The following is a 24,682-nucleotide window of genomic DNA, read 5'->3' as shown; positions in this document are numbered from 1 at the left end:
ACCTGGATTATAGATGTGATATGGCATAGGTCATCCTTCGATCCATTGTAGAACTTGGAAACCCATTCAGGGAATATTCGTTCACATTTTGTTGAATGCAGTTGGTTTTTACCATCCTGTATTAAAACATTTCCTTTTATCAATAGTGCAATTTATAAACATCGTTTTGTGAGTAGAATAAAATTTTCAGTGGTAAACTTAACTGCTTTTTCGACGTTATTTTACCAGCTAACTAAAAATAGGAAAGCCTTGAACCCCTTCCATTAAATTTAGTTAGTGTTAAGATTCTTTTACAGGGAGTGCAGTGGAGCTGACGCTGAAATCATTAAGTATTTGGTAATATCATCGCTAGTCTCACTGAACTCTTCTGAATGCCACATTTCATGTGAGGTCTAGCGTCTCCTTACCAGCAACAGGTCCCAGGTTCAAACTAGTCAATTCCCTAAAAAACACGCTCAGAGCGTCGTTGCGCGAAAGTGGTAGGGAGACACGATATAGAACAAACAGGCACCACGCAGAATGTTTAGATGACTACAAATTTAAGATTAAAATATTTTTAAAAGTCTTGGAATTGGCGGGACCAGTACCTTGCCAGTATCAATGTCCATAATAGGCAATAATTGTTGAGATTTTTGATTCCTATGTTGAATGAAATGTCCATATAAAGAAATGAGATTGTATACGAAAGCCTCAGAGCGCAGGCACTACTCGCACATAGTCAATGTTTTCGCACTGAATTTGCTACGTCACTTTCGTCCGTAGTTTTAGTCTGTGAGCAGTGACGATGCAAGTTTCCACATTAAGTCCAACGTTGGTTACGTGAATGAGTTCATGAGAGTGGGATGCGAGTCCGAAATTTATTACAAACAACTGGATAAAGCAAACACTGCAATGTCACATGTTATTACGGAAATAACTGTATCAGATACTGTGCTGTGTGTAGGGATCAAAGGCGTTACTCCTTGCATAAGAAGAGCAGAGGTTATCATTACATTATTTCTGATTTTTGTTCTCTCTGTTGATGAAAATAATGTTAAGGACTCCGATTTTGTTCTTGCTCTGATAAAGGCGAAGGAACTTATATCTGTGAATATTACGTATTACAACTCGGTACTAAAAGTTGTATTTAAGGAATAAATAAAATAAATAAATGAGTGCTCAACTTTCGTAAATAACTAGGTGAGACTCGAACGTAAATATCACAATTTCTAGTCATTCTAATTACTGTAGAAAGTTTCAGCTACACTACGTCGACGTTGAGTTGGAGAGACGCTGGGGAGATCGGCGAACAAACTTGCAAAAAAAAAAAAAAAAAAAAAATCACGTCCACTATCACTGGACTCAAGAGCACGCAACAAGAAATCTGCCACAGCTCTTTACCAACATATTGCCACACGACAAAACACGCACAAGACCAGTTTAGTTACAATGGACGTTCCAGTACACAATTTAAAAACTAGGAAATCATGCTAATCTGATCTATAAAACCATAAAATAACACAGAAGTAACGATATAACACCACTCACGACTTGCCGACTATTGTATACAAAGCAGTACGAGGAGAGATCTATTATCGTCGGACGTATGGTCAGCATGTTGTCTGTCTCTCCAGCCGTTGTTACCAGTTGATAAATGACGACGATGCCGCTGCTTCCTTATTCAACAGCTGCTCACAGGCTGAACGGACACATATCAGAACTCCCATCCTCAGAAAAGTTTGAAGAGGTACGGGGAATGGAACCTGGCCCTACCGCCTCAAATGCAATTACGCTAACGATTCGGCTACGGAGAAGTCAATATAAATAAATAAAATAAAAACAATAAATTGAAGCAATAGAACTGCTATTTCCGGAGAAGTACTTTATCGGCTGCATGAATCTAGAAATAAAATTCTCCTCAGAATATAATGGAGAAGATCATCAATTAGAGAATGACAAATCGACGTGTAATAGAGAAAATAATGCATATTATGATAAACAGGTCGTCAAAAAGAATACTGAGCTGCATAAAACAATGAATATTATTTTACTTGTGTAACGTTCCAGAATCTAAAATAGCTTCATCTCGATCTTGTGTCGAAATCACAGCGCTTTGTTTTTTCTGCTGATTTGTCTTCTTAGCGTAATGCCGTTTAGTGCGTGGTGTACTCAAGATTCGGCACATTTATATCTGTTTTATTTAACTTTGCGGCCGGATGCCCTTCGTGTTGTCATATACTTATTTATGCAAGGGAGGGTAGTTGTTTTGCCACCTGTCCGTGTATTATGTAAACCTTGTTGTGTTTGTGATCGCATTTCAGCTGTTTGTATACAGTATTTTCTGAGGCGGAAATTGGAGACCAGACTAGTATCTGCCTAAACTAGTGTGGGAAAATACCTAACAAGGGAACTTCCCCATCGCACCCACCTCAGATTTAGTTATAAGTTGGCACAGTGGATAGGCCTTGAAAAACTGAACACAGATCAATCGAGAAAACAGGAAGAAGTTGTGTGGAACTGTGAAAAAAATAAGCAAAATATCCAAACTGAGTAGTCCATGCGCAAGATAGGCAAAATCAAGGACTGGGTGAGCTCAGGAGCGCTGTGGTCCCGTGTTTAGCGTGAGCAGCCGCGGAACGAGTGGTCCTTGGTTCAAGTCTTCCCTGGAGTGAAAAGTTTACTTTCTTTATTTTCGCAAAGTTATGATCTGTCCGTTCGTTCGTTGACGTCTCTGTTCACTGTAATAAGTTTAGTGTCTGTGTTTCGCGACCGCACCGCAAAACCGTGCGATTAGTGGACGAAAGGACGTGCCTCTCCAATGGGAACCCGAAAACATTTGATCGCAAGGTCATAGGTCAACCGATTCCTCCACAGGAAAATACGTCTTATATATTCTATACGACACTGGTGACGGCATGCGCGTCACATGACAGGAAAATGTTGTCGACCCACCTAACTTGTACACTTGGCGAATGGGTAAAATGATTCTTCTACCTTGCCCGATTTAGGTTTCCTTGTGGATGTGATAATCACTCCCAAAAAGTGATGAAAACATAAGAGTTTGTCACATAAACTGCAACAAATGAATGCAACACTTTCACAGTCGCACAGTTTTCCCTGTGCTCTGTCAAAACATATTTTTAACGTTTTCAAATTTTTCCGTGTGTAGACCGTCAAATCCTACATATGTCCAAGCAGATCTGAACTTGTCCTGGAATTTTGGAGAGCGAAGTTGATTATGTGTGAGTGTCTGAACTTTCATAATTGCCTGAAAATAAAAAAATTAAACTTTTCACTCGAGGGAAGACTTGAACCAAGGACCTCTCGTTCCGCAGCTGCTCACGCTAAACACGGAGCTCACCATATCCTTGATTTTGTCTATCTTTCCCGTAGACTACACAGTTTGTATATTTTGCTTATGTTTTTCATAGTTCCACACAACTTCTTCCTGTTTTCTCGATTTATCTGGGTTCAGTTTTTCAAGGCCTATCCACTGTGCGAACTTATTACTAAATCTGAGGGGAGTGTGATGGGAAGGTTCCCTTGTAAGTACCGCCCGGAGGCTGGCCAAAACATCAGTTAACGGTTGCGAATTCCCCTACGCAGATTCGATCCGGGTCTGGCTCATACTTCTGTCTCGCTCACGAGCACGCTGCGCATTGCGCTATACGAGCGTGTCCAGTAAGTCACTGTTACATGTATGATGTTTTTGTTGCAGCGTAACGAGAGCGACGAGCGGCAGCTGATGCTTCGCGGGCTCAAGTTCGAGGCGTCCGGCATCTACACGTGCGAGGTGTCCACGATAGCGCCCATCTTCACCCGCAGCTCCGAGGAAGCGGAGGTCATCGTCATCCGTAAGTAGGAGCCGCGGCTGCCGTCGACTGCACGTCGTAGCGAGCATATCCACATGGCTGTCAGCCTTCTGTTTACACTTCTTATCCCCGTTTTAAGTTTACTGTCCTTCTATGGTGATGATGTGCTCGTAGCGGTACGGTAGTCAGCTCTTCGGCCTAACAGAATTACCAGATAGGATGAATCTGTAATGTAAACAAAAAAATAATACTCTTCCGGATTAAACCCTGAAGATAACAAAGAGGGAATCATTAAATTACGGAAAGCTTATAGAATTACATGTAACAGGTAGAATAAAAACTCAATAAGTCGTAATACAAAATTAAAACATTACAGCACAGTATTCGGCAGGGCGGGGTTGGTGCGCTGCGTTGTGATTTAATTATTGATGTCCATCTGCCTCAGTATAGCGTCCATTCACCACCCGTTGCTCTGCATTCGTAGGTACTATGTAGACGATGAGAAAAGCAGCGTTGAAGAAATTCACGGCCCGTACTTACGATTACGAAGTCCGCGTAACTCAAGTAACAAGATAAACCTGTAAATCTCTATTAATAACAGGCAAAGTGGGTGCTTCCTCCCTTCATTGAAAATGTTTGTTTGGAGATACTGATGTTTTATTACGGTCCTTTTAATTTCTGGTGTCACCAAGCCCACATTTACGTTGGTAGTACATCTACTACTAGTTCGTGCAGCTAGTATCACACGTAAGACAGCCAGAAGTGTGGTACGTACAACCCGAAATATTACGAGATTCACTCAGGCAATACTCTGTTACAAAACTAGTTCACATTCGGTCCTTTTCAGTGGATTCTTCGAAAAGAAGATGCTCGCCAAAATGTTCTGTACATGCATACGGAATACGCCACGCAGAATTATACACAAAGGCCGACAGTTTCACACGCGGTTTTTTCTGCAACTAACATACCAAAACCTCTCAAAACTTCACAGAAATGTCCGTAATTGCATCTGCTAGCACGGCGATATAAACCAAGCGTGATTTAACCGACCTTTCTTTACTGATAATTTTTTCGGACACTTTTAACATGGCCTTGTCCGACAGCGACTCCACGACTGACTAAATGCCGTCGCTCACAGAACATGTAACTCATTCAATTACGCGGGAAAGACTCTTCGCTCATTGGTTGATCAAAACGATCATCTAGTCAGATTAACCTTTCATGATCAATTTCTCGCGCAAACCTCTTTGCTCCAATCAGCATTCGCAGATGCATCTACGTCATTTCATATTGCAAAAATTTACAAAATATTCCACAAAACCAAACGAAACGAAAATTAAAAGAAAACTATGCTTGAAATATACTTCAGAGCTAAGTATCCCCTTACTATCTTTCTGGCTGCCTTATTACAAAACCAAACGCTCCTAGACATACGTCATCTATCAATTAGGGGGATTCACCGTTTTCAGGACATCCTGGTTACATAACACTTGCTAGATACCTAAGTTCTCCCTGTACAATTTCCAGCTAGTCTGGAAATGTCTATCACACCCTAATATTATGCTAGACGTCGTAACAATAGAATCACGGTAGTTATTCTGAACAGCGTAGGAATCCAAGCTGACTGATGATGTTTCAAATCTTTACATCACAAGTATAATAGTGGATAATGTTACGGCCAGTACTATAAATATACAGTATTTTTAACTTAGTAATTCAAGTTTCTCGTCATGTATTCAATAAATTTTTATTCCATTTGTTACAAATGACATGTGGAAACGATTATGGAAGTGGAGCTTCCTCTATTTAAGCGCACCATATACCATATCGTTGCTTCTCAACAAGCTGACATTCTCTGGAGACTTCTGCAGTTCCTGCTCCGTGGATTTGTGTTCACACATCAACTTTGGGTGCAGCTTTGGCCTGAAAACGGTCACAAATAAATGTGATTTGTGCGAAGTAGACAATTTTTCTGTAAAATTTATCACTGTTTTCCCAATATCTTTTCGAAAATATCCAGTGTCTTTAGCCTGTTTATCAAAGAGTTTCAGTGTCTATTCTTCTAATACGATCTGCTGTCGTGATAAGAGATAGTAAGTCACGAATCGCCGGTTGGATGTACTTAACTACGATGACTGCTTGCGAGACGTTTCGGATGCGAGCACTTTCTATGTGTAGTTTTTCTGTTTGCCTGCCTCACACGTTTCATTGTGGTTCACACTTGAACTGTGTTAGCACTGACGTTCGGGCAGATCCCACACGTGTTATACTGGGGGGGGGGGGGGGGGGGGGGAGGGCGGATCTGGGAATCTCTCTGTCCACTGGAGTAAGCAGCAAACAGGAGACTTCGCAGACATCTGTGGCATGTGTGGATGAGCAACGTCCTTTTGAAAAATGGCGGGGTGGTAGTGTCGCATGATAGGCTATACTGGGAGAAGCAAGATGTCCGTTCCCTTAATCACTACGAGCCGTAACTTGAAGTCATATCCGTTGGTTTCGTGAAGTCATACCCGATGAGTCACGGAAAAACACCATTATGCCTCGTCAAAACGGTGGAAGAATGCGTTCTCTCCAGAGGGCGTCGCCACTCCCGCCGACAATGATCATGCAGTGTAGTCCAGAACCGTCATTTGTCGCTGAACACATTGGCATTTATTAGAATTCCACGCTTTCCTGTCACTTCAAATGTAGACTTTTGCGTTATAATTACAGAGGGCAAAAAGTAAAGACGAATCAAACACAAGTAATTCAGGACGTTGGCTTTAAGGGCTATTCTGAGATTTATCCGCAACGTATAAATAAAAAATACTTATTTACTTCGTAAATTTTGATTCGCTAAAACTAAAACTCTCCCTCTCTCACCATAGGGTGAGGTTTGAGAGAGAGGAATTAGAGTTTTACAGATGTCAGCAAATGAGAACATGGATTTTCTTGAATTACAGCGCCAACTACCATGAATCAAAACAAAATGTTTAATACTAAATGTACGTAGTTTTTTATGTAGAATCTGATTCTGCAATAAAAAAATGAGGTTCCCATTTTAAATTTTAAAGTTGCCTCCCACCCCCCCCCCCCACCCCCCCGTCCCCAGGGCTTTGGGGTGGCGGGCTAATTTTAGCACCAGCAGATGTCCCCTCGAAAATAATCAACTTTGGACTCTACGCATTTTTTCGTGTGAAGCTTATTTTTCGAGTTATTCTGGTGTGTGTGAAATCTTATGGGACTTAACTGCTAAGGTCATCAGTCCCTATCCAGTTATTCTGGTTTGCCAGCTTAATAGAAGACGTAATTAAAAGCAATAAACATTTTTTCAAAATTTTTAAATATAAGGTAACGACTGGATTACAATATTTTGAAAAGGTGGCCATAAGGACACCGTCTTTTTGGTATTGCTAGTTGTTATGTCCTAGCCAGTAATGCCACCCGAGCCCGCTGCCAAAAGGTTGGCAGCATCAAAGTCCGGACGCCGTCCGCATAAGCAGCGCCAGCGAGACAGCAAATCGCCGCAAGTCTGCGCGCGCCACCGCTGGCTTCTGGCTTCTTAAGCGCTGGAGTCGCGAGCGCTAGGACAGTTCTGTATTCGCCGCTCAGTTGTATACTCGCCACCGAATTGTGTACTTGCTAGTCAGTTGTGTGTTCATCGCAGCAGAGTTGTTGTTTGTCGTCAGCCGACGCTGACCTAGCCGCTCCGACTCGAACTAGACAGATTTCTGTAGACACGGAGTTCACTACTGTATTTCTGTATCTTCGTAATAAAGATAAGTACCGACTTTTATTTAATCAGAGTGTTTGGGTTTTCATCTTTCTGTTCACTGTTCCAGCGGACCGGTCGGCCCGCTATTAAAAGTGTGGCGGTGACTTCGTAAGCCGTTTCTACAGCGAATTGTTTGTCGCTACGAACACCGCCACAAAACTAGTGTTAAATATATGACGTAAAACTTGTGAAACCTTGCTGAAGACGCAAAATCGTAATGATTTTGCTTTTATTACTTTCGATTATTCGCCAATAGCCTAATGAAAAAGATGAAACCGAAACTAGGTGTGTACTGTGTTGATGAATTGCAGCACCGTTTAAAAAATTTAGTTTCTCACGCACTTGCTGAACTATGAGTCGTACAATGTTGCAATTTTGCTGGTGCATTTGGTAGTTTATATGGATATGGACTGCAAAACACGCTGTGGATAGACTTAATAGTGAAGAAGTACTAAATTAAAACTATTCTACTTTTGATATTTCGACGGAGGTGTCAGAGAGAAAATGTTTCGAACTAGTTGGAAATTATGTATAAAGTATGTTGGAAGTCGCTATGTGCTCTCATTCTCAAACACTGCATAACATAGTCTCGGTAATTTGGAAGCCGCAAGTTATGCTACCTCAAAAAGTATACGTAGATTCTAACTTTAATACGTTGCTCTCTGTGTTAAACCTTTAACTTTAGATAATACCTCTTAATGAGTAGAAAACGACAGCACCTCAGATATTTAAATTCGGTCAATAACCATATAAAATACTGAAAAGCAAATCTTTTGTTGCCTGGGGAAGCAGTTAGATAGGTAACGTCCAGTTAGCACTGTGTTACGGGGTAACTATTTAGCAGTTTCGTAATATACGTGGTATGGCCATAAAATAACAGAACCAGTGCTGTTGCAGTGTAACTACGCAAGAGCCGAAGGTGGGCGACCAATAGCTCTATGTCGTGAAGCCTTCTTAATCGAATGCAGCATCTCTGGTGTCTGGCCTTTTCCTGTGTAAGAGTTGTTATTTTGATTTTCCGGAAAACTGATCAACGTTGTAACTGAGCAGCGAATCGACTTGAAGTTTCACATGAAACTTGGAATAACTGCTACTGAAACTTACTTTTTTATTAAAAGAAGTATTGTGAAGAATGTTTATCATTTCCGCTGGATTTTGAGTGGTTCAAGTGCTTACAAGATGGCTGAGAAGACGCTGAAGATGACTCATGCCAAGGACGCCCTTCAACATCAAAAAGTGTTGGAAATGTCGAAAAACTGGTAATCTTATTAGCTCTGACCGTTGGTTGAATATTCGATCGATTGCTGAAACAATGAAAACTGACAAAGAAAGCGTAAGGTCAACTGAATATGGAAAAAGTGTGTGCGAACCTGGTGCCAAAATCTCACGATCGATCAAAAAGAAGCCCGAGAAAATGTTTCTAATGACACTTTGAATACCACTGAAAATGACCCTTATTTCTTCGAAAGAGTGATAACATGTGACGAAACTTTGTTTTTCGCTTATCATCCAGAAACTCAGCGCCAGTCCATGCATTTGAAGGGCCCAACTTCAGAGACAGCGAAACGAGCTGGAATAAGCAAATCAAGATCCATGGGAATGATTTTCTTTTGTTTCGTTATTCACAGAATTGTGTATCTTCATTGGTATCCTGAAGGTGGACCTGTTAATCAACATTAGTATCTCGATATGAAGATGGCATCTGTTCTTTCGGACATGTCCAGAAGAACAGATGCCATCTTCGTATCGTTAAGGCTAACCGGATGATGACGTTCTTCCGTGCGGATGCACACGATTTGCCTGAAATCTTAAGGACTCGGTGGATTGTCTACCGCGAGTAATGATTGTAATGGGCAGGGACACTACGAATGTAGTGTGTGGACATTAAGTAGGGAATGTGGGTCTCACGGGGAGCGTGCCGGCGATACGTCCCTGCGCTCGCACTATCCTCTGTGTCCTCGTTGGCTCAGATTGATAGAGCGTCTGCCATGTAAGCAGGAGATCCCGGGTTCGAGTCCCAGTCGGGGCACACATTTTCAACTGTCCCCCTTGATATATATCAACGCCCGTCAGCAGATAATGGTATTAATTTAATTGTGATTTCATTGTTATCTTGAGGTTCACGTTCGCGAGAAAGTAAGGAAAAAAACGAGCCCACTGTGGAAGAACATGTCACGGTTTAATATTTTTTGTGAGATCTGAAATTTAAAAACTTCTCTCACACCGGCCTGATTTAGCTTCACTGATCAGGATAGTAAAAAGCATGGGTATATTAAGGGAATTTTCATTCACAAAGCAGGCTTATCTCATTCACACAGTTCAATACTGTTCTCTCCTGATTAAATCGAGCTTAACTTAAATTCCATAAGGCAGTGAAGCAATTTCGAAGTCTCGGTGCGACGAAATTGTCAGTCGATCTCCTGAAAACATTTGTAATAATTATTAACTTTCGGTGATCACATGGGGAAGACCAGAGATCTGCTGGTAGACCGTGTTAGCCCTTTTATTGAAAGTAATAAACTGGATATCTTGAGCGTACAAACCGGCAGGTTCGTCCAGTGTAAATCAGACGTTCCCCACTGATCCCGTGGAGCACAGCGTAGTAAGCAGACACTGTCAATAATAATCTGTTACATAATACGCGAACACACCTTAGTTTAGTTCATGTATTAAATTCCTTCTCAAACAGAATCTCATCAAGATGGCGACTAGCTCAACAATACATACATATACATCTTTGTTCTTTCACGGCTAATCGGCAAGATCTGAATCATTATTTTCATAAGAGAAAACATAGATAGCAAAGAAGCTATTCCATGGAGTAAATGGACGCTCCAAGGAATAATAGGGCTTGAAACTACTTTGCATTGATAATCACCGTATATTAAAGTTTAGGAATCGGTAAGATAAGGAGATATTTCGAGATATGTACTGAGTTATATAATTTATAAAATTTCTGAAAATATCGCGGAGAGACCGCTGCAAGAGACATTACAACTGGTTCTGCATCAGGACAAACACAAGCTCATACAGTAAATGGTTCAAATGGTTCTGAGCACTATGGGACTTAACATCTTAGGTCATGAGTCCCCTAGAACTTAGAACTACTTAAACCTAACTAACCTAAGGACATCACACACATCCGTGCCCGAGGCATGATTCTAACCTGCGACCGTAGCAGCAGCGCGGTTCCGGACTGCAGCGCCAGAACCGCACGGCCACAGCGGCCGGCCTCATACAGTATTGTCTGTTAAGAGTTGTCTAGCTAAGCACAGCTACCAATGTTAGACCACTTTCTTATTCTCCTGACCTAGCACCATGTGAATAATCTTTTCCTCGAGGGCAACTCTGAGTTAAAAGAAACAAGATTTCAGTCCGCTGAAGCAGTGAAAGAAAAATCGGGACACTTCGTCAAAGGACGCAGAGAGGAAGACATGTAGAACTTTTTTTTCGTCAATTCAGATTTCTCATGCAACGTTGTAGAGGTAGAGGAGAAGAGTGTATTGACGGTGATTAAATTTATATGCTTTTTAAAGAAAATGTTTTACGGCACTAGTCCCTTTATTTAACAGCCGCACCTCGTGGAGTAGGTGTGCGCTCTGAAAATAGCAATGCAATCATTCTGAGCTCCGCAAAACCACAGGACGGTCACCGTTTCATTTGCTAGCGGGACATCCCACAGAGCACTGCACTGTGACCCAGACAGGGGGTGGTATTCCCTGGCGGACAGCGGTATGGGCAGTAACTCAACTCCGCGTTCATGAAATGCTTCGCCGAATGCCGGCAGGAGGGACGCCGCTGTTCGCTACTTGCATTCAGTGACTCAGCCGGTATGGCCGTGTAGGACAGAGCGGCACGGGAGCTATTGCCATGTGCGTATACATGCATACCTTCCTGCAGAACTCTCCGACTATACGGCAAACGGACTAGGACTGGGCGAAGTGTGCATAGGAATGAAACATGTATAGTTCACAACTAAAAATGCACTTTAAAGTCTCTCAGCAGTAATATTTTAATATTCCGTGATTTGATCCCGGAAGGCGGAATCCATATCCCAGTATCAGTTGCAGGTTGACTAGCGGCTTCCGCAGGTAAAAAATATTTGTGTGCATATTTCGCGTAGCTATTGATGGAATTCAAAAATTTAAAATGCTTTCATAGCATACTCGCCAATAGATACAGTCATAAGTTTAATGTTTAACCCAACGAGAAAAGTACTATACTTAGAAATTACGTGTTTGTGTTCAGGCAGCGTAACTGACAGCTCGCAAATGCCCGGACTTCATTCGTCCAGTATTCGAGTGTGGGAGCACTTAGCCGCTTCTTCCAAGAAACTTCACAGATAATTTCAAACCTTCACTAGACTCTTTCTCACCAACATCTCGCATAAAATGATGAAAGAAAAAAGGTTTATCGCTTACTACATTTTCGCTGTTCATTCAGTAAAACTTTATTATCAGATATCCTTTTCTTTATTGCTGTTTTATTAACGATTCTGTTCGCAAGACAGTGAGACGTGGTTACTTAGGGAAAGACAGATTTCGGTGTGGAAGGGGCCTTACTCAGTTACCGTTGGTTGCTCAGTTTGTTTGTTTAAATCACGTACACTTTATTTGGAACCAATTGCATACAAGGTTGACAGTAAGAACAATTATCATATTTGACTATTAAGACACAATTTGTAATAAAAAATTTCTTAAACATGTTGCACCCAGGGCTGAAGGCCTTATTGACCAGAAATTCAAATTATATAGCGGATAAAGGCCTGGACAGAAAATTCTTAAGAACAGTTGCATTCACGTCTGAAGGCCTTATTGACAAGAAATCAAAATTGTCGGCTGAAGGTCCCAATGGTAATAATTCAAAAACAATTTGATGACTGAAGGCCTAGATAGCAAATCCTTACTAAAATATTAAGAAAAGGACAATCATATTAAGAGGTAATAACTAATTACAAATTCTTAAGACAAATTGTATTCATGGCTGAAGGCATTATTGACAAGAAATTCAAATTATTTGTTGGCAGAAGGCCCCAATAGTAATTACTCAATAACAATTGGACTGCTGAAGGCCTAGATAGGAAATCCTTACTAAAATATTATAAAAAGGGGACAATCACATTAAGAGACAATGTCTAATTAAAAATTCTTAAGATAAATTGCATTCACAGCTGAAGGCCTTATTGAGAAACATCATAATCTGACCAAATCAAGAGAGAAGTGCTCCTCCGACAGTGATCCAAGGATGGACCTGGGAAAGTCACACAACTCCGTAAACAGTGGGTCAGGCAGCCAAGAGTTGTATTCAGTTAACCGGATGGCAACTCAAACTAATGACAGTTCAAACGCCGGCCAGCACTCTTGCAACGTCTACCTGATGTCTGATAACCAACACAACGATGGAATAACCCAGGCAAGTTGGAACCGGCGGACAGCACTGCGTCTTTTAGATCCAGTGTTTAGATCATCCAGAAGTAGAAGGACTCACTGCGACCAAAGAAGTCCAAAACAAACAAATATCCGAAGCACAATCAGGGAGGCTGTCGAACTACACGCCTTACTGGACAGCAGCGCCAAGGTGAGGAAAGGTACACTGCCGCGAAAATACGCTAACCTCCAGAGCAGGTCACTGGGGCGTTAGCGGCCACTAGGCAGCAAAATACCGCTGGTTGAACTTCATCAATAAACACAAGGAATTCAATGATTAATAATAAAAGGTGGAGAATGGCTAATTAATTTTGCCAACTCCAATCAATCCACTCATTGCTCATCGTCTCAACGACCCTGCGAGCAGCAACGCGCGAACAGACGGTGTTATCTAAAAATAGCAGACTTTTCACTACTGGGTTAATGTTCACTCAACTCAAACATCCTGGCTCCGGTGGAGAGCGAGGTTGTGGCCCTCGCAACTACAGCCCCTCGATCCGGTTCAAAATGGCTCTGAGCATTATGGGACTCAACAGCTGAGGTCATCAGTCCCCTAGGACATGACACACATCCATGCCCGAGGCAGGAATCGATCCTGCGACCGTAGCGGTCGAACTGAGTGACCCACCCGACCTGGAAAACGCTTTACGTCCTTCCAAAGATAGTTCCACGGTACTAGATATCGATAAACGCTGCTGCTGCCACTCGTGGACAGACAGCGCTAGGAAGTGTAGTGGCGCCAGTAAACACTGGAAAAAAACGAGACGCCACTATCCCTATTACACGATGCCAACCTGCCAATGGCACCAACGCGAGCCGCACACAGCTCACACAGTTTGCAAACGGCATCCACATACAGCAGTTGATGTATATGCAAAATTCCATCATCGTAAGACACATAATTCAGGAAATATGATAAACAGTTCGGTACATGAAAAACTAGCTACTGCTAAAAATGGCGGCAATAAATCTTCACCATCAGGCACGACGTTTTAAAGTATTACTTTTCTAGTACTTAATTTGCAACACACTTTTCAGACTCTATCTACATGTATCACCGAAAGTAACTGCAAAATTATATCATTGTACGAAACATAGTTCAGAAGACGTCGTAAACATTCAGGTGCGTGAAAAACTTTTGCTTAAAATGGAGCGCAAATTACCCAGATGATATTCGTCCACTGTTTAGTAAGGAGCGTGCTTAACGGGTTCTAACAAACCTAACCCTAATTTCGAATATTTTCTTAACATTTTCTCGCTTACATACTTCACATCAAATATTTAACACATAACGTTTGCAACCGTTTTATAGTAGGAGTTCGATTCTTTAAAGCACTGAGGGTTTACCGCTATGCTGTAATATGTGAATAGTATTTGATCTTTCTACAATGACGAGTTGAAACTGAATCAATTAATAATAACAAGACAATTAAAATGCTGAGTGTCATAAAGTTAAAAAAAAAGAATATTATTATCGTCGAAATAGTCATCATAGGGAAGTATATGTGTGAAATTGTTTTCTTCTCAGCCTGCTACTTCTTCTAGCTTGATAAAAGTAAAGGATGGTGCTACACGCTTCTGTCATCCGCATAACGTGACATTCTGACCAGAATATGATTACTCACTGCTTCTATTTTTAGAATTTACTGGCTATCAAACATCAGTGCAGTACAAATCGCCGCATGCCTGTGCCCGAAAAATATTTTTCATCAAGAAAGTAAACGACGCTTGAAATTAATTGCGTTCCGCGCGACGCTGACCAACAGCAGTACAGAGGCTCCAGATGTTAGCGAATTTGAATCGTTAACTTTACTGGAAGACCAGATATTTAAGGGACTGTATTATGGTTCAGATCTGTTCAACATATGTAGAGAAGCACTTGAAGGGCTTATTTCAATAGTGGTAAAGTCTATTTTTGTTCATTTTGAGATACAGAGTCCTAAAGTAAAATGAGCGCTGAAAAATCTGCAGTTGAGATACCAGAAATATTCAATCATATGGCTTCTTGCTAGAGATGAACCTTTCTTTCTGTTAGTGTGGATCATTAATTTCAGAAGCATTATAGACAGAAAAGTGGAGGTAATGGACTTGTACCACTATTGAAATAAGCCCTTCTCTTACCATCAACAATTAACACACGCAAAAGGAAACATACATATTCGCCCTTTAGCGTACGAGGCGCGCGGGCCCCGACCTACAACAGCAGCCCGACCGAGTGCTTTTTCACAGCTGTTCTCCCTCTGATTGTGGGGAGTGCCCGTTAGCCACCCTTAGCTGGTGGCGCCCGGGCCATTGTCCGTCAGGTACGAGTAACTCGTGACTGGGCAGCACTCTTCAGTAACTCGATCGAATGTTGCGTCCAAACGCTGAGGTTTTCGTGTCTTTCACCTGCAGTTGAACACTGCTGACGGTATTCTATGGCGGTAAAGAAAGGAGAGACAACGTACTTGGCATGGTCCAGTGGAGCAGACCTGTGTCGCACTGCGAATGAAACTGCAGTGGTGATGAGGAGACAGTGACTTAAAAGGCCACTGCACTTGGTTGTCATCACTGATTTTGTCCAGATGATATATCCAGGGCTTGTCCAGATATGACAGTGACAGAAGTGGGAAATCCAGAAAAAAAAATGCATTTATGGCGCGAGTCTGGGGATGTGTGAGGCATTTATGTTAGCGTGGATTCCAGAACGCCACTGGAGCAGCGGAAAGAGCATAGAACGGTAATCCGAAGATTAATCCGATGGTCCTAGGGTCGACTCCGTAAATGGCAACTTCTTTTTCAAATTTGTACCTTGCTTAATTTACAGCGCAACATGGAAAATTATTCCAAGAGAGAGTGCTGTCTCTTTTGGACCGAGGATTCAAGAAACGGTGGATGAGTACGAGAAAAAACCGTATAGGGACGTCGTCATTACTTCGTCTATATGTAGCATTATATAAAAATTTTTTGACTGGTGTGACGAAGCTCTATGTGCAGGAGAACAAATTTCTTCTCTTAACTGATCCGTGGGAAAACCACACAAATCCGCAATAACACAATGAGATTTTTCGAGATAAAGAAGGACTACCATCGTGCAGAATTAAAATTATTCCCGCAAAATGCACTCCGTTGATGCATCCGTAGGGTGTCTATTTTTATCATCAGGTTATGCATTTGATCAAAAAGTTTCAAAATTGCTACAATCTCATCGAGAGACAAAAGGAAATCACATTTCGAGAAGACTGCTTAAAAACGCATTCTATTGTACATCATCAACTATCATCGCCAGTAAAAACACATTGTATTGTACATCATCTATCTTCGCCAGTATTTGGCAAAGTGTTGTGTTATGTGTAGTTTGCTGCCAAGCTGTACGACGACAGAGAACCTTTCATAAACGTGAACCAAGTTTGTTTTTCTATAGAAACTTTAATGCGACCACGTAATTAGAATAATACTGTGTTTATAATGGGTGCAATACGCACAGAAAATTACTGCTTCCCTTCTTGTTACGATGAATATCACAATAGCACGTGTAAATCAATAACTGCAGAATAACAAAAGTATTTAATTTTATAAGCGAACTTTTTGTGCATGCTTTATAGGTTATTTCTTAAAATTTATTTCCACTACCAAATTTTCCTTTGTTCCTTCTTTTAATGATATTTAAGAAAATACTAACCAACGCAAAATTTATTTCCAATAACAAAATTTCCTTTGCTTTTCCTTCGAATGATATGTTTGAAAAATATTAATTAATACAATTTACACTGAGGTGACAAAAGTCATGGGATACCTTCATGCTGCCTCTATAGCCGTCCATAATTGCAAAAGTGATGCCGTTGCAGGACTTTGTGCACGAACTGACTTCTCTATTATGTCCGACAAATGTTCGATGGGATTCATATCGGGTTACCTGGGTGGCTAAATCTTTTGCTCGAACTGTCCAGAACGTTCTTCAAACCAGTCGCGAATAAATGTGGTCCGGTGACACGGCGCATTGTCATCCATAAAAATTATATCGTTGTTTGGGAAAATGAAGTCCATGAATGGCTGCAAATGGCCTCTATGTAGCCTAACATAACCATTTCCAGTCAATGATCGGATCGGTTGGACCAGAGAATCCATTCCATTCCATTCCATGTAAACACACCCCACACCATTAAGGAGCCACCACCAGCTTGCGCAATGCCTTATTGCCAACTTGGGTGCATGGAGTCGTGGGGTCTGCGCCACAGTCGAACCCTACCATCAGCTCTTACCAACTGAAATCGGAACTCATCTGACCACGCCACGCTTTTGCAGTCTTCCAGGCTGCAACCGATATGATCCCGAGCCCAGGAGAGGCGCGGGGTCGTGCTGTTAGCAAATGCACTCGCGTCAGTCGTCTGTTGTCATAATACATCAACGCCAGATTTAGCCATAACGTCATAACGGATACGTTCATCGTACGTTCCACATTGATTTCTGTGGTTATTTCACGCAGTGCTGCTTGTCTGTTACCACCAACAACTCTATGCAAACGCCGCTGTTCTCTGTCGTTAAGTGAAGGTCATCGCCCACTGCGTGGTCTGTGGTGAGAGGTAATGCCTGTAACTTTATTCTCGGCATCTTGACTTTCCTAACGATTTCCAAAATGGTAATTCCCTGCTTCTAGCTTGAACTATCATTCCGCGCTCAAACTCCTCATTCCCGTCGTTTGGCCTTAATCACGTCGGAAACCGTTCCAGATGAATCACCTGTGTATATATGACAGCTTCAGCAACAGACTGCCCTTTTGCAGCTTCAGTTCGCTATACTACCGCCATCTGTATATGTGCATATCGCTATGTTATGATCTTTGCAGATCAGTGTATTTAACATATTTCAGTTAATATCAACGTAAGTAAAGTAAAAAATTGAAAATTAAAAGTAAGTTCCCGCATACGGTCTTTAATGAAATAAAAAAAAATAAATATCTATTTATTTATTTATTTATTATTTAAAAATGAAAATGGATGAAAATTGATTTGAAAATGTGGGGAGAAATGTTGCTTTAATTTTTTTGTTATTTGCTTTTTCAGTACGAACTTTGTTGTAGAACCCCTTATTTACGTGTGGTAATAAAAATTCATTTAGACAGAATTAAGCACATTTGAAATGACGTGAACCTTAACAACCCTCTCATGCTGATAAATTCATACTAACTGATTAAGAACATTTAGTTGAAAATTATATAAATTAAATTTTTTACGTATTTCGGCCTTGGCACACATTTTCTAAATGCAGTGGTTTTTTAAATAGTTCCTGAATTCTTTCCCGGCGTTAGCTATGGAACACAAGACTGTCTCTGTTAACATAAAATGGTTAAATATTGCCAAGCCGACCTGAACGTTTAGTTATCATTGACAAAACACACTTCACTATAAGTTTAAGTTATTTGCTTTAGAAATTGAAAGAACCAACAGATTAACAGCTTCAACGTTAATTATCCGCCTATGAATGCACAAATGTAAAACCAGTAATAAATTCCGTCAGCCTCACGATCGCTGTAAAAGAAAAATATTTCGTAATTCACTGCTAGTTTTATCTGCTCCCGATTTACGGGTTTGGTTAATTTTTTTAGCGGAACAATTTTTTAAATGTGCCACCGCTGCAAATCGTTCGGTCGCGGCACAGCCCAGCAACACCAACGATAATCGCTAAAAGTGCTGAAAATTCCTTAAAGAAATATTATAGATGACATGGGCAAGCTAATTTACATTAGTAATACACAGTTTTGATAAATTATAATGTATTTGGACCACAACAGTAATTAAACTTACATTACTTTGCAATTTCTCCTCTAATGGCGGCTAAAGATAGATACAGACAAAAGAAGTCTACTCATTCATAAAATGCTACGTCACAGGTTCCTCTCTCTCTCAGCTCTCGAGGAAGACGACAAAGAATGCACATTATGTATTCCTATTTATACTATTGCTGATTGTTAATGTCTCTTTGTAATCTTACAACATTATTTCCCTCTGTGGCTGTATTTTACATTTTTTTATGGCAGATATTAACATATTTCGTAATTACATTACGAGTATAGAAATATTACAATCATAAATACATCGAGAATATTATTACAGAAAATATTACAATAATAACGAATGTCCTTTATACAAAATTAAATAATATTTTTTGTTAAACAATTACAGTACATACGAATTGCTTCATAGTTGTACATACTACAATTAAGTGTCATTTCATTCTATTAATAATGTGTGTGCTGCCAGGGAACGTTACAGGACTCAACCTCAATACCCTTGTAATACAATTCCGTACCCTTTCTGCTGCTCTAATACTTTTTATGTTTATTTTTATATTGTTTTATTTTTCATTCAATTGGGTGGAGATGTCCCTCTGGAAACCATCCTTACGCTCGCCAATGTTTGCTTCTCGGCCCGGTTTCTTCTCCTTTAAGCGAAAGATATACTGAAGATAAATACAATACTGTAACTTCTGCATTTAATCTAGTGTTTTTCTTTTAAAGGATGGTAGTCGGTACCAGGCAGTTGGAGACAAATGGGGCAGCGGCCAAGGAAACTGAGGCCTGCCTACGATGTCCCCCCGTAACCTAGCACCAAGCCGCTCCTTTATGTGTATGAATACTTTGCTTGCACTGGAACGCACTTTCTTCTTTCAAATATTTTTTTCAAATAAATTTCTGCATGTCTCGTGTTGAAAGATGGAAATGTTGTCTTTAGAGTAACTTATGAAAATATGGTGAATTTTTCAGCTATAAATAAATCAAGTTGAAACGCCCGCTAAACCCGCTGGGCAGAACAGGTAATTAGGATTGTGGAAAGGGGCCAAATAAGGTAGGGGTCAGTTTCACTTTCTAATTGTAATTTACTGTAATTTAATAACACATTTATAACCAAAGCGGCACATAGCCGAAACTTTACCAAATGCTACTCTTTCACGGCTGAAGGCCTCCAAACAAGAAATCTTAAAAATGAACACGATAAAATTGCAGTTAAAACAGCAAATAAAATAATAAAAAAACATATCACAGCTAGGTGGAAAGCCTCAAGGCAAAAGCAAATAGAACAAACATATGCCAGGTGCAATACAAGCGGCTGAGGGCCACAATTAAATTAGAAAATTTTAAAATTTATTACTATATTCTTTTAAGGCAGAAGGCCCCAATGTTTTGCTTAAAGGGTAATTTCAAGAATAGGGTTTTAAAGGCTTAAGGCCCACAGTTGATTTTGCAAAATTCAAAATACATAAAGTCGAGTAAAAACAAGAATTTTTAAGTCATTGGCTAACGACACTCATAAGACCCCAGGGAGGTCGGTCTGCCCTCGTTCACTTAGGTGAGACAGACAGTGAGCCCAATTACACTTGATCCGTCGGAACCCAACCAGGGGACAACCACGGACTGAGCGACCGACACAGCGACTCGCTTGCTACCAGTCAGTACAAGAGAACTCAAACATCAAAAGGTACGAACGTGATTATCCACAATGAAATATCTATTAAGCTGTCAAAACTACATACCATGTTGGACAGCGACAACAGGTGAGGAAATAGTCGACTGCACCGCGGGAGACATCTTCCTTGGTCCGCAGCAACCGACCGACTGCCTACTGGTCCGTCCGCGACTGCTGCTCCGTCGCGACTGCACTGCCGGTGCGTCTCCCACTCACTTCCAGACACACGACGGCGCAAATACTGGCTCGGACCCAACTATGCAGAGGAAACACGCCCACTGGCTAAGAAACATCCCTACACCAGGAAAGGACCGACCCAAGTTCCATAAAATGGTAATAGAAGGGGCCCAGAAGCGCTTCGAGATCCAGTTACACGTCACCCGATGAGACAACCGACCTCTCAGAGGCAGTATGCCGACAATATTTATAATAACTTGTCAAAGGAAATAACACCAGCTACACACACAGCCTGACAAACACTTGCACATTGACCTGAACGATAGCCAACAGTAGGTAAGCATGCACGAAAACACACACACACACACACACACACACACACACACACACACACAGTCGGCTCATGAACGATCGGCGAGCCAAAACGCCTCGTCCGACGATCCATCAAGTTTGTGGTCCGGCGCAGGTGATGCGTTGCGGCAATGGTTGGGCGAGCCATGTCGACGCAGACCTCACTGCTCCAACCCGACTGCACTAGTGCCGCATTATAACTCCCCGTGTGGCAGGTCCGGACAGCGCCCCAGACATGTTCCAACTGACTGGCAGCCCGAACTCGCGACCCTGACTGGCTTACGACAGACAACGACCTGGAAGTCATAGCAGTCGAGTAAAGATACTACGATAGGGGATATATCGATACGTGCTGCTAACGCCACTGATGGTCAGGCAAAGCAGCAACTCAGCAGTAATTTAAATTAACGTAGTGAGGTGGAAGTACTTTAAAAACAGAGTGTAAAATACATGATGGCGGGAAAACGAGCCACGCACGGCTCACAAGTGAAAGAATGAAGTGAAATTAAACTTGCTGCATCTTCTAGAGCGAATGTTGAGCTTAAAGTCGATGTTTCTCTACTGCCATACTGTGTGTAGGTGCTTAATGTCATTTCCCCCTTTTAGTTTTCCTCTTCTGGATGAATAAGAAAAACAGTTTTCCCGCCTTTTTTATTAAAGAAAAATAGCGACACATCTGACAAGTAAATGTATCTGAAGTAAAGTAATCTCTTCATGAAAGGAAAAACCTGTCTATAAACGTAGGCTTCCGCAGCCATTGTCACCTCTGATAAAGTTTTTCTGGATTTGTGACCGCATTGTCAATATATATAAAACTATCGAAGTTTCAGTCCCTGTTGTAAGCGGCCTCCTTCAGGGTGTTTCTGTTTACTGTAAACAAAAACACCCTGAAGAAGATCGCTTACAACAGGGACCGAAACGTCCGTAGTTGTATATATATAATGCGGTCACAAATACAGAAAATTTTTATTGAAAATCCTGTCTGTCGTGAAGTATGATATCTACTAAGCAAGCAGTGAGATTGTTAGACAGCTTTGCATCCACTCTTTGTATTTAGGTTCACATGACAAACGACAGTGCTCCGCCAGTAAGAGTGGTGTAAAATCCAGCAAATTTACTTATAGAGTCATTGTACGATTATATTATGGTAAAAGTTTTGTGTAATGCTAAACACTACGTAGAGATCTTGAAGCCAGCGCTTGTCAAAGTTTTATAATCACGTTCTTTGGCAGTAGTGTATAGTTCATGAGAGTGAACGTTTCAATTGTTTCTTATGACGACTGGCTGCCGAATGGTGGCAGTCAGTTACTTTGCTACAATTGCGAAGCTGAGACACGACGGTCGAGTTTCAAGTCATCAGATGGGCCTCTTTAGAACGTAACTGTCGATACCGGAAATCTATTGCTGTGGTAACTAATACAATTATCTCTGCTATGACTACTATCAACGATTTCTTACTAATGCCCATAAAGGGTAATCTACACACAAACCCGATCAAATCGTTTATGTTATTACACTAAGTTTCTTTATTGTAAATAGATTATGGCAGGATTTGTTGCGAAACATAATATATGTAACTTTTGTAAATATTTCTGTACCTAATTTTTATAGTGAATTTCAACTGTACCGCTTAATGTAGCACACTCCTCGTAACGAGTACGTGGTTGGTTGTCAGGTATGTAAAACCGTATGTGATGGGAGGGGGTTATAGTATAAATTCTCGAGTAATGCTACCTTATTCAGAAATTGATGCACGTGTTCTTATGTCCACCGTCACCAACCGCTGTCACGGGCACAACATTATATTGTTTTGTTATTGTAGCTTTTATTTTAAATGTTTTTAGCCATGTTACCATCTCTTTGCATCGAAATACTTCTGAAGATGTATTATAATTGTATTTCAATGCTTACATCCTGAAGACTGTCTAAATTATAGACCGAAACTAGTTGCCAACCAAATCAAACATCTGTAGCCATCGAGACTGCTTCACTAAAAATTTTAATATTTTACACCGATCGCTGCTCACTCTCCATCGAAAGAATGGTTTCTAAAATTTGAATTTCCATATGTAGTCAGATACTTCGAGAGTTCAAGAAATTTAGGGTGATCAGGAAGAAAATTATAGAAATTGAACGTAAATATACATTTTAACAAACAATGCTTCGCTAATCTTGTTATACCTAAATACGCTAAGTCAAAATCAAATATGGCTCTTGTATTATCCCTTAAATCCAAAAGAATGCAATATGCTATGGATAAAGTGAGAGATTAGACATGTTTAAAAAGTGCACTAAATAGTGAAATGTATAAATTACATCTTTCCTGACATAATAGAATTCCTCCAGTATTTTTTCTACGTTACTTCACAATTACATATGAGATTTCTTGCAAAAAAACTATTTCGGAAAAATGTCGTAAGGGAATTGATACACTAATTGAACAGCAGCATCATGTTTTAAATAAGTGTCCAAGAAATGTGCTTGTACTTTATCCTAAGGTTTCCAGTCTTACTGATATTCAGTGTACAGTCACATAGATGAAACTACTGAGAAAGGGGCTGAAACATAATTTAACACCTGTGTTTAATAAAAAATGGTTCAAATGGCTCTGAACACTATGGGACTTAACTTCTAAGGTCATCAGTCCCCTAGAACTTAGAACTACTTAAACCTAACTAACCTAAGGACATCACACACATCAATGCCCGAGGCAGGATTCGAACCTCCGACCGTAGTGGTAGGGCGGTTCCAGACTGTAGCGCCTAGAACCGCTCGACCACCCCGGCCGGCTGTATTTAATAAAGCTAATATGAAGTGCATCACAGCTGATGTTAGACTAGCGGCCAAGGGTTCCTGACGTAGAAACTCTTACGTTTGTGAAACTGCATCTAAAACTGGGAAAATAACAAATATGAAGTAGTCAAAAGTATTAATAATAACCTCATATAGGGAAAAGCGATGATAACTAAAGCGGATAAGGGCGACACTAACTGTAGTTAGCGAGCGTGATTATATTTATAAACCTTTACAGTCCTTTACTGGGAACGAATATCACAATAGTTTAGGACTGCATTTGTTGCGAACCATGATATTATAATTTTGCGTCTATTTTACATGGATATGACATAATCGATTTTCCATCCCACAGGTGCATAGACGTCGATCAGTGTGTAGCTGTACACAATGTTTTAGAATATTAAACTATTTGTCATATTTCTACACAATTCTACTCAATTCTAGTGCTATAAATGAAATAACGAACTTTACAATAAGTACTTGAAAATTACCTTAGAACATTTTATAGAAGTCATTAAACAAATAGAAATTGGCATTTTGTGTGTGTGTGTGTGTGTGTGTGTGTGTGTGTGTGTGTGTGTGTGTGCGTATGTACGTGTTTGTGTGTGTGTGTATGTGTGTGTGTGTGTGTGTGTGTGTGTGTGTGTGTCAAGGCGAGTCGTCTAAGTTCACAGCCGACAACATCATACTATATCACTGGGAGTATAAAGTACTACCTAAAACGATCTATCTATAGATGACAAACTATCTAAATAATAAGGCATAGCAAGTTGTGTCGCGATTGGGAACGTGGGTACGGAAAAAATAAAAGGTAAATTAGTGCGCGAAGGCTACCATACTGTCGCAGTTGAAGCTCATAAAGCGAGTAACATCATCTATCTCTATGAAGATCAAACCTCGTCTCTATTGAGAACATCATAACATTCTTCCTAAACTGCATGGGGA

General features: G+C 40.7%; 1 protein-coding gene across 1 annotated transcript in view; it reads left to right on the top strand.

The window, feature by feature from the left end:
- LOC126416622 (uncharacterized) overlaps nucleotides 1-24,682 on the top strand; it is a 580,403-nt gene that overhangs the window by 334,864 nt on the left and 220,857 nt on the right. The window contains exon 3 of the mRNA XM_050084379.1: nucleotides 3,698-3,833. Coding sequence (XP_049940336.1) covers nucleotides 3,698-3,833 — 136 coding nt within the window. The remainder of the gene's footprint in view (nucleotides 1-3,697; nucleotides 3,834-24,682) is intronic.

The sequence above is a fragment of the Schistocerca serialis genome, chromosome 8, assembly GCF_023864345.2.
Source record: "Schistocerca serialis cubense isolate TAMUIC-IGC-003099 chromosome 8, iqSchSeri2.2, whole genome shotgun sequence".
NCBI lineage: Eukaryota > Metazoa > Arthropoda > Insecta > Orthoptera > Acrididae > Schistocerca > Schistocerca serialis.
Note: the sequence above shows the minus strand (reverse complement) of the source record. Positions and strands in the feature narration are given on the sequence as shown.